At 42.8% G+C, this 11687-nt stretch overlaps 1 protein-coding gene across 1 annotated transcript; it reads right to left on the bottom strand.

The window, feature by feature from the left end:
- Positions 1-9045: 9045 nt before the first annotated feature.
- Fthl17fl (ferritin, heavy polypeptide-like 17, member F like) lies at positions 9046-11360 on the bottom strand. The gene has a single exon (XM_039100338.2). It carries the CDS (start codon positions 9715-9717, stop codon positions 9187-9189), a length of 531 nt encoding a protein of 176 aa, XP_038956266.1. The 5' UTR covers positions 9718-11360; the 3' UTR covers positions 9046-9186.
- Positions 11361-11687: the final 327 nt, after the last annotated feature.

Below are 11687 nucleotides of genomic sequence, written 5' to 3'. Positions count from 1 at the left end.
ACTGGAAAGTTATGTCCATTGCCATGGCAACGTAACCAAATGGTGTTGCTGCTGGAGGTGAAGGCAATTCCTGACACCAACAAGTTTATTACTAAAGTCAGGATCCAGGAAGTATTTGTTGGCTTGCTCTTTTCTCCCTTTTGTATTTTTGTAGTCAAACTGACTCTGAAGTTCACCAAGTGTCATGCTGTGGAGAGGCAGGAATGAACGAATATAAAGGCATGAATAGGGCCCCTCACAGGAGCTGGGGAAATATAGTCATACAACTTTAAAGATCAGTGATCTTTGAAAGAGGGGGCTATGATGGAATGAATATAAGAGTTGGAGGAAGCCTTAGAGTACTTGTGAAGGACTAACCTCTGAGATGAACAACTGCTATCTCATTTACCTGTGTTCCTTAGACAAAACAAATGAGGCAGAGAAGCAGACAGACTCAATCTCAACAGTGTGAGGCTCCAACCTTTCTGTATGATGAATGTTGTGAGCATTTAAAGGTCAGAGGAGCCATAAGTATCTACCATGAAGCTACATTTATTTTTTTAATGATTTAACTGAGAGCAGGGTGGGATGTATTTTATACCTAGACATAGTTTCTGCAGCTGCAGCCAAAACAACAAAACAAAACCAAAAATCAAAAAACAAACAAACAACAACAAAAACAGAAAACCAGTCCACATAGGACTAAGCAATACTTCATGGCTAGGGACTATTGCACAGTACAGTCTAACTGAATTTTCCATGACCTGAGGCTCTTTTACCCAGCAACTCCTTAGAAAAGATCATCTTACCTCGGCTTGTTGATGGTTACATTCTCATCCCATACTATCTAACTGTTACCTATCAACTAACAGCTCTTAAGATGGTTGAGGTGAGAGATAGGAGAGAAGTATGTTTGTGTGTGGGGGGGTATTATTTGGTGTGTGCCTACATGTATAGATATATGTAGTCTCAATATATAAGACTATGGGGGAACCCTCATTCCTGAATTCTAAATATTCCTGGTTCAGTTTTGAAGAAACACAAGAAACCTGCCCCCCATTTCTGCAAATCAAATTCTGTACTCTCCTGTCCCTGAGTAGAGCCCAAGCAGTTAGCACTCCCTTTCCCCCAATTTCCCCAGCACAGATACCTCTGGCCTTTGCAGAGATCAGACAAAAGGGAGCCCAGCCTGGCACCCAAATATTGCAATCCCTCTTTCCTGACAGCACTCCCTTCCCCATCCTCCACACCACCCCCAGGTAGATGCTGGCCTTGGGAACAGATGAAAGGCAGTCAACTCTAGCCTCTATGTCCAGGAACCTCGCACTCCCTCCCCTGATTAACAAGCCTTTCTTAGGTGCAGATGGTTCCTGCCCTTGAAGGAAGCAGGAGCCAATATCCTTGAAGTGATAAAGTTCACTTATAGACAATGGGAAAGAGGTAAATAAGTCGTCCCAGACAGCAGTGACCAGTTTGTAAAATACACTAACTTCTGATAATGCAATGCCTTACTATTTTCCAGGTCAAGAAGGTCCCTTTCCAGTTGTTTGGTTCTGCCCCAATGTCTGAACAAATGTTACCAGGTTTAAAGGACAGCACTCTTTAACCCCTCCCCAATCATGTAATGCCATGTCTCAAGAATCCCAGCTTATGCATACTCCTATATGTATCTCAAGCTCTTGGACTCTCGAGTCCAAGAAAATATCACATTCCTAACCTGCACAGCAGGGAAGGCTTACAATCATATAATAAATACTCTCATTGTTCTTGCATCGAACTCTCAACTCCTGGCCATTTCCTGGGGTTCCTGCCAACTGGGCATAACAATTTGATGTTGGAACCTTAGGAAGAAAGGAAGATAAATGTTCATGCCTCTCCCTGGGAAGAATTTTAGAAACAGGGTAGGAAAGCCCTGCCCTGAATATGGGCTGCATCATAAATTAGGCTTATACTCTGAATCAAATGCACAGAGTAGACAAGAGGCATGCATATTTATTGGATATTTTCTGGGGTGGTGTAATTTGTTGCTCCTGTCTTGGCTGTGGGTTCATAACTACAAATTCTAGTACCTTTGAATCCTTAATTATAACATACATGTTTCTAGGTTTTCAGCCTTGGGCTTGGGTTGCCTTAATTTTTACTGTTTTTCTTTCTGTCTTTCAGCTTTTATGAATGAGAAATGATGTCCCAGTTGTGCAGACTGTAGAAGGTACTATCAGTAACACCGACTTCAAGGACTTGAACGTGATTAATAAGTATCTATCAAAACTCTAAATCTGAATTGAACGTTTACCATCAACTTTCTCTAGCTCTCTAATATTCTAAGAAGCCACCTCTGCAGCCAGCTAATTTTGATTCCTTCATAATCAATATAGCAAATATGATCTTCCTTTGTGGAATCAGCCCATCTATGTTGTTAATACAGGGTTTTGGAGTGGGGAACCATGTTGGTTCAACTAAAGAAATACTGGATTTAGGAAAATGGATGTGAGGTTTTTCTCTGCCAAAAAAAAAAAAAAAAACCATATGGCAATTTAGCCAAATTAAAGTAAAAAGACAGGTTAATTTGGGAACAGGCTCCTGGTCGAGTTCACCAGTCTCAGGGGAGGAAACCTGAAGAAGTAGCAGGCAAACTATGGCCTAGGAGCCTCTTATAGACTGTGTGGGGGGAGAGGGCTTGTGACTTTGGATGACGGGGGTTAGGGATACCTGTCTTGGATGTTAGGAATGTGGGGCTAGGCACTTTTGGTACCTTTTTGCTCCTGGAGTGAGTGGGATTGAAGAGAGAGGGAAGGAAATCGAATTTGGTAGACCTTGTGTGGGAGGCCAACCAAATGTTCTCTTTGGATATATGGACACAGGTTTATATCTGGCTACTTCCTGCTAGAAAGGGACAAAGTTTGATGGTGGAGTTGGGAGTCAGTGGGTCCATGTTCAGCTGGAGGTTTGAGTGACAAAGTATATGATTGATCCTTATGTGGGGAACCTTGTGAATCCATTTTCTGAGAAGGTGGAGGAGGCAGGGAGCAAAAAGAAATCCCAGGCAAATGAAAATGAGGGGTCCTATTATTGGGTGAGCCATTGGAAAAGTAGTGATTGCCACCAATTGAGGGACTCATTGATGATCTTCCCATCCTCTCACTGGGACTTTTTGGAGAACTTGTTATACAGACCACTCATCTTGGGTAGGAGCCCTCCTGATTCTGGAGAAATGGTACAAGCACTCATGTCCCAGAAGCTTGACAGCTGTAGGTATGGCGAAGATCACAGAGAAGAGTCCTTTCCACCGAGGCTCTAATGACTAGGAAAATAACTGCCTGAAGAGTACTCGGTCCCCAAGGGAGACTTGGGAGCTATAGCTTCTTCTGTTGTGGGGGCAGCCAGGTATCTGTCACATGGGAACAATGGAACAATAGGAGGGAGAGGTAGGGTAAGTACCCAGTCAGTTGTGTAGTTTGAGCTGGGAAGTGATGGCTAAGGAGGAATGGCCTTCTATATAGGAGTTCAAAATGGCTTAAACCTGTAGGAGAGAGAGCAAGGGATAGCCAGGAGGCCAGTGAGAGCAATGGGCCAGTGAGGGTCAAGATAACCTGAGCTCAAGAGACAGCTTTGTGAGCTGTTGTCCTTTCTCTCTTTCAAACTTTCCTGAGGATTGTGGGTGGTATGGAGTTGTGCAATTTCTAGGAGATGCTGAGAACTTTGGACACAAGCTCCATAATCCTGGAGGTGAAGTCTGTTTGAGTGGTCTGTGGTACACTTAACAGAGGAAGCATGTGTCCAAAGAGCACCTGAGCCACTGCAGCTGCAGTTTCCCTGGAGGTGGGGAATGCCTTGATCCAACAGTTGTCATGGTGTCAACCAGGGTTAGGAGATAGCAGAGCTTTTTATGAGTAGGCATGTGGGTAAAATCAACTTGCCAGTCCTTGCCTGGTTGGTAGCCTCTGAGCTGATGCAGAGGCTGGTCTTATCTGGAGAGCCCCCTGTCAGTTGGTCTTAGCACATATCTGGCAGGAAGTGTAGTCCTATAAAGTGTGGACTCGGAGGTCAGTAGGATTAAAAAGGATCTCTAGAAATTGGAATAGGGTTTAGAGCAGATGTGTAGGCACTGGTGAATGTCAGAGATGATCAAAGGTGCCTGCTTTTGGGGAAGGATGAGGTAGTTATTTAGGTAAAGCCACCCACCATTTGTCTGCGTGGCCCCTTTGCCAAGGAATTTGGGTTTTTTTGTTTGTTTGTTTTTTTGTTTTGTTTTTTTCTTTCTTCCTCTGTCTGATAATGAGGTTTGAAAGATGTCAGGAAGAGGATGTGTCCTGTGTGTCTGGAGGAGCTGGAAGCCAAACCCTGGGCCACTGAGTCAGCTGGATCTGGTATCCCAGTAATGAATTATGGCCACCTGTGTTGGGAGCTTGAGATCCTCCAAAGATTTTGTTACAAGGGGACATTGACAATGGGTAGCTAATTTGCCTGTCTGAGTTCCTCTGAGCAAAGAAACTGTTTAGTACCTCATCATAAAACAGCTGGGGATAATGGAACAGATTTATTGCTGGTGCTCCTTTCTTTAGTGAATCAGTCAGACAGCCCTCTGAGTAAACTGGTTAACTCTTTGTAAACCAGAGAGGAAGGAAAGGAAAAGAATTAAGATGCTGTATATAGTCAAATATGCACAGACACATATACATTCAAGCACTCATATACACACACTGAGAAGGTCAGAGAGGCCATTGGTACAGTATACTGTGATGAGCTGGAACAGGGTGATTTTCAAAGCTTCCCTGGTGAGTTGTGCTGCTGTTACTAGGGCTCTCAAACATGACTCGGTGAGAAGGCCCAAAATATTGAGCTAAAACACCTGTGGCTACCCCATCTCATCTGTAAAGAGGTGAGTGGTGGGAGGGAAGTCTTAGTGGGGGGGGGGCAGAGCAGGACCCAGTAAGAGGGCAACCTCAAGAGAAGTGATAGCAGTCTGTGGCTAGGTGGGTGAGGTGCCCCATGTGGGTCTCTCTGGTTTCCTGGTATAGTGGCTTTGCCTTAAAGGCAAAATTGGGGATTCAGTGTCTGAAAAACCCAAGAATGATAAAATCTGATCAGCCATGGTAGGGGTTGCAAGTCGGAGAAGACCCAGACTCAGTGACAGGTAAGGGTCTTAGACCATGGGCTGAGTTGGAAGCCCAAGTACACAACAGAGGGAGACACACACACAGAACCAAGATAGTTTAGGAGTCAGTCAAAACACCAAGATGTTAGTGTTTGGTTTCAGACCTGGAATATGGGACAGAGGTATATATTTTACATAACCAAAATAGACCTGGCCTCCAGGTTCCCCCAGCATCCATCATTCCCTAGCTGGCATGCCCTGCCCCTTACCCTGAACCTTCCAGCCACTCACCACCAGAGGCTCTTTCCTATGTAATTCAGACATTTCACTCTCTCACTCTCTTCCACTTCTACTTCTCTTTCTCTCTTGCTTGGCCACTACCCTCCCCCTTTTCCCATGGCAATTTCCCTGGCCTTCATCTCTGGGGCCAGTGAATTCACCCAAGTGCAGCTGCTCAATAAACATGCCTCAAATATAATCTGTTTTAAATTGGTTCATTTCACCTGCAGTGGAGAAATAACCTATCAGACGGTGCCAAACCAGGGAGAAACTGAGTCCCTAGCCCAAAGGCCTTGGTCTTTCCAGGCCACATTGGGACCACTTCTGGCCCTCTAACCTTCTCCACCCGAGCTATCATTTCTTCCGACTCAGTGAATACCCATCCCCACTTAATGCCTATCCAGGTCCAGGACACTCAGGGTTCTCTCTGCTGAGTGCAGCTGAGCCAGAGTTAGACCCTTAGATGTAGAAAAGTCTTATCTGAGATTACTGCTGCCCACATCAACCTTTGGTTTGATCTGCTCAGACATGACTTCAATGGTGTTGGGATTTCCAGCAAAAGCTGGGTGCCACAGAACCTAACGCAAAACTTCATTTGAATTGGCCTGAACTCTGTACATCCAGTTTTTTGGAAGCTGCACTCTCCCACTCCTCCTTTCCTGCACCGAGCACAGGACTCCAGGTGGTGTCTCCTAACTCCCTTCCCCACCACCCTCCCCTACCTCCTGCCTTTCCACCTGAGGCTCCAGCAACAGTGGCTATAGTAGTTACAGCAGATGTGATGGCAAATGGTGATGGTGAACTACCAGCCTGCTCATTTTAAATCGCCCACCTTGCTGACAGAAGGAAAGTATACACAAAGAGTAAATAGCACATGGCTGGTCACCATCTTGACTTTAAGATAAAGAGGGTCAAATTATTGCTTCACTGCCATATTTCTAAAGGGCGACATTAAAGTCTTGTTGAGGACTAATGCAGTTAATTAATAAAGCTTTATTAAGCCTCCTGTTTTATTTTTGCTTGATGTACTATTGAGAGCAGATAACTAAAAACAGATCTAGATTGTCTAACTCAGATAAGTTTAGTAGGTATTGACTTCTGTCACAGACCTGCTGAATATGACATTTAAAATCCTAAACTTAAGACACTTAAAATGACAGAAACTCCCAATTCCTAGCAGTGAAACTCCAAAGGTCTCCAAGAATAGGGACACAACAAGAAAGGACTCCACCTGGATCGTGGTATGAAAACCACTGAAAAAGATTGCTTCATTGCCTCGTCCTCAGCTGAGACCTGACCAAAACTGTAGACAAACAGGGATACCAGACATACCTAGCATTGCTTAAGTCAAAGCAAGGTCTCCCAAGTCCTCCTCCACAGGAAGGCTTATAAGATTTGCTTGGTTAGCAGCTGAAGACTGATCCTGCCTTAGGACCTGTGTCCCCAGTGAACCCATCCACATCAGTGAATACCCATTCCATCACAGGAACCTAGCGGGGTGGCTGTCTGATTAATGGGTAAGTCTGCCATTTTAAATGACATTTAGATGTATCCTTCACAGTTCTCTGAGGGGTTTGAACTCAGTGATCAACCACCAGTGCCTCATAGTACATAATTAGGAAAAGTTTAGGTAATGTCTGAGGATATGAAAGTTACTAAGAAAGTGTTTAAAGGTCTAGGAAAGTGTTTTGAGGTTGGTAAATCCCAGTTATAAAGGATTTCTCTTTTGATAAACTAAAGTTTCTTGCAAGTTTCAGGGAATCCACTCAAATCTGCCTCTCACAGATCAAATGTACTAAAGATAAGTACTGTGAATTAACAGGCTCGTTCCCTCTCCACCTTCCTATTCTTGAAGGTGGGATCTATTTCCCTGGTCCTAAGTCCCCGCTTCACCCCTCCCAGCCTTCTTCCAACTACCAAGACCATGAGCCTAAGAGTTTACAATGTATACCCAAAGAAAGGCCTTTAACCCTAAACTTTACCTTCTGCCCCTATCATCCAGGTGTTTTCTCCGAACCTGCATCCAGGAAAGCTCCAATAGAGTTACTGACAGGTGCTCTGGCCCAGTCTCACAGACTGCCACAAGTAGGCCTACAGATTCCTACCCCAAGATGGTCCAACAACCTGGACAGCAGTGAAATAAACAGGTCTTCTCAGACTTGGACAACATTCCAAAACCATCCAAAACTGTGCCCCAATGTCAGCAGGAAGCAGTCATGGATGATTACACTATTCCCCATTCATTTACATTCAAAAGACTGGGATGATTGATTTCAGACATGGGAAAAGAGACTGAGGTGTATGTTTTACATAAACAAAAAGGACCTGGCTTCTAGGTTCTTCCAGTATTCCTCAAGTCCCTACCTGGCAGTCCTGCCCTTAACCCTAAACTTTCCAGCCTAGGGGCTGGGCTGCCCTTCCCCAAGAGACTCCCTATATAATTCAGACATTTTGGCTCTCTCTTAATCTTTGATCTCTGTGCTCACATTCCATTCTCTCTTTCTCCCCTCTTTTCCCACAGTGACTGCCCTGGCTTTGGTCCTTGAAGTCAGTGAATTCACATGAGTGCGGTTTCCAAATAAACCTGCTTTTAATATACTATGGTTTAAATTCGCTCATTTCACCTTAAGAAGAGAAATAACCTATCAGTTAGGATTTCTCAACCAATAAAATAAAATAAAATAAAACAATTCACCCAATTTACAGTAAAAAGGAAGGTTTATTTGGGAATGGGCATGTTGAGTTCAGCAGTCTAGGGACTAACTTAGAAGTGCCAAGCAGAGTATGACTTGCGAGTCTCTTATACACTGGTGGCATGAGGCTTGTGACTTTGAATGGGGTGAGGGCACCTCTCGGACTCCCAGGAAATTGGGACTAGAACCTTTTGGCACCTTTTTGGTCTCCAAGTGGGTGGGGTTGGAAGAAGAAGCAGGAAATGTAATGTGCTAGGGCCCTTGACTGGTCCACCAAACAACATAGGCATTAAGTTATTTTATAGAAAATATGCATGGATGATCCCTTCTATCCTCCATGTTTTTGGCAATAGAAAAGACAAGCCAATACACACCTCTATTTTCTATGTCAACTAGACTGACATGTTCAAACAAGGTCTGTGTCATAGCCTCTACTATGACCCCCTTTTGCTATCAAGAAACAACATTTTACTTAACTATGATTCTTTGGGTAAATGTGTGTGCGTGCGCGCGCGCACGCACGCACGCACGCACAATCCCAGCCACTTCTCATACAATCAAGGGACTCACAGGCCAGATAGGCATCTTATGACACAGCCCAAGTGTCTTTTTTTTTCTTTTTTTCGGAGCTGGGGACCAAACCCAGGGCCTTGGGCTTGCTAGGCAAGCGCTCTACCACTGAGCTAAATCCCCAACCCCACAAGTGTCTTATAATACCTGCCGAATCACATTCCTTTCATTCTGTTTCAGGGTCACCTTATGCTTACTTTTTTACAATACAAACCAGACCAAGCACCCTATAACAAGGAAAACACCCTGAACTCCTTGTTCCCATCAATGATAAGAGAAAGCTAATTTGGTTCAAAAAGACCCCAGGAAATCTAAGCTGAAAAGGGAAGGGACATAAGTAGTCTTTCTTTCAATCATTTTACAAACCTGAAAGTGGATCCACCTTCATTTTTGAAAATGTGTTTTGCAAGAAGAGTCACTTAACTCTCATTATCCTTTGAAACAAACATTTATTGTGAACAGAATCAGAAAAACTGGTGAACTTGCTTCAAAAATAACATGAACTGATACCAGGTCTAATGACCAGAGGAAGACCCCATGGCAGTGAGGACATCCCAGTTCAGTCCAGCTTCAGGACAGGCTGAGCTTGTCAAAGAGGTACTCGGCCAAGCCTTGTTCCGGTGCTCCCATCTGACGGAGGTTGGTCAGGTAGCCACCCATCTTCTTGAGGACATGGACCTGCTGATCCAGACAGTGTTGCCCCAGGAAGTCGCAGAGGTGAGCATCATCCTTTCCCTTGGCCAGCTCGTGCATGTTGAGCAGGCTCTGGTTGATGGTCATCTCCATGCGGAAGGCACATTCCATGGCTCGGAGGCCCCCGTGCCAACTTTCGCGGTCTGGTTTCGCGATGCTGGGCAGAAAAACATGGCCACCACGCTTATTCTGCATGAACACAAACATCTCCGCACTGGCCTTGCAGTTGTGTGACTTGCTCAGGAAGAATCGCTTGAAATTCCCCAGGGCCACGTCATCACGGTCAAAGTAGAAGGCCATTGACAGGTACGAATAGGAAGCCTGGAGCAGCAGACGGATATGGTTGTTGATGGCGTCCTCACAGCACCGGTCATAGTTCTGACGCACTTGTGAAGATGCTTCGGCCATGGCGGGCACTTGAACACAACCACAGTCTCAGCAGTACCTGTACCTTCTCAGAGGGGCAGAGTAGGCTCAAAGGGCAAGGGCCGGCTGTCCAAGAGTCCCTTAGAAGACTGGAAGTGTCCCAGTTGGGCAGGAAGCAGAGGCCTCAAGTGGCTCTGAGGCAGCGGAGCGCGGGCCTACCGGAAATGACGAGTTGGCGCCTGATGATGACATCATTTCAGTGCCTGGGCTTATAGAAGAGAGGGGCCGGGTCAGGAGTGCTGAGTTTCATGGCAGCGCCCCCTGCTGGGCCTTGATTTACCTGCATCATATTCTTGATGGTCTGTGATGTTTTAGACTAAATCCACTCTATGCCTTTATAAAGCAGTTTCTCTGAATATCTTCAAAATGTTATTCTGTTCAACTTTCTGCTCTTTGCTTTCTTTACAAAAATTTACTACCACAATGCTTTATTTGAATGATTTCAACTACTATTCACCTGAGAACAGGGTCAAGGTTCAGATTGAAATGTCATAAGTGCTCAGTTCCATCACTAGATCAGGCAACTCTATGATGACTTTCACATCCATATACGACTTTAAAATATAAGATTTTAAAATTGTTTTATCAGGTGGACAGTAATAGTTGTTGTTATTTTTGTTGTTTTATGGATGAGGAAAAGGCCTGAAAAGCAGAAGATTTGATTCCTTTCTGTGGATTCTAAAATTATTCATGGTGATCCACCACCCTCCAACATTCTTTTTACTCCCATTGCTCTTAAAGTAGTGTTTTGTTGTTTATAATAAAATTATTAGCCAAAGTTGACAAAAACTAGCACTAGGAATGTAGTTTTGTCTTCATTATATGCATATGTGAAACATTAGAATGATCTCCTTAGTGGGGACTAATATTACACTGAATTCATTAATATCACAAATAACATGGATTTAAAAATCCATTATGTATTAACTATTTTTTCTACATAGTATATAACAGTGTCTCCATTTGTCAACTTTACCGTAGGTTTTAATTCTGGAAGGAAAATACAGTAATAGAATTTTTTTCTTTCCTTCTGATTTTAATCCCATTTTCAAAATTTATCAGCTACATTTGGGCCTTTATTTATATGATATCTGTTGGGAATCATAATTATGACAGGTATAAATGGACAAATCAATTTCCAAATAAACAAGAGGTGTATTTGAGGAAGCAATAAAATTTCAAAATGTAGCATATACACATTTATGTAGAAATTCTTCTATTTTATCCTATATAGGCTATTTAAAAATTTATATTACATTTATGCCTGTTTGTCCAAGTCTATCCATGTGAACCATATTGGGAAAAAGTGCCTTTTGAGTAAATGAGAGTATATTGGATCTTTTGAAAGTGGAGTTACAGATAATTCTGAGTTTTCTGGTGTGTGTTCTGGCAATCCATCTCAGGAATAATTCAAAAGCACCTGGTGCTATTAACCACTGAGCAAACTTTCTACCCTATTTTGTTGCTTTTTAAGTTTGTGGGTACTTGTCTTACGTCTGTAATCTTGAGGGCCATGAAATTTAGTTAGGCTAATTGACTTAATACATTAAGTATGCCATTTTTTTCTTTTTACAGAACTTTTCCTTTGGGAGTTCTTAGCAAAGCATAATATCCAATTGTTTCATCTTAAGCTGATAGGATTTATATTGTATAACATATTATATATAATACAATTATATTACATGATTTTATTACATATAATCATTTATGTGATATATAATATATATAATTATATAAATACTATATGTAAATTGTGTTATATTGCATAAAGATCCCTAACATTTTTTTGGTGAATTTGATGCATGTCTAATAAAGCCTTGTGGTGTTGTTTTGTATTATATTGTGAAAAATATAATGGGTGGTGAAGCTGACTCTGTGTTAGTTCATGGAAATAGCATAGTATTCAGTATATATATATATATATATATATATATATATATATATATATAATT

This window comes from Rattus norvegicus, chromosome X (genome assembly GCF_036323735.1).
Source record: "Rattus norvegicus strain BN/NHsdMcwi chromosome X, GRCr8, whole genome shotgun sequence".
NCBI lineage: Eukaryota > Metazoa > Chordata > Mammalia > Rodentia > Muridae > Rattus > Rattus norvegicus.
The sequence above is the reverse complement of the archived record's forward strand: the minus strand, read 5'-3'. Positions and strand labels throughout refer to the sequence as shown.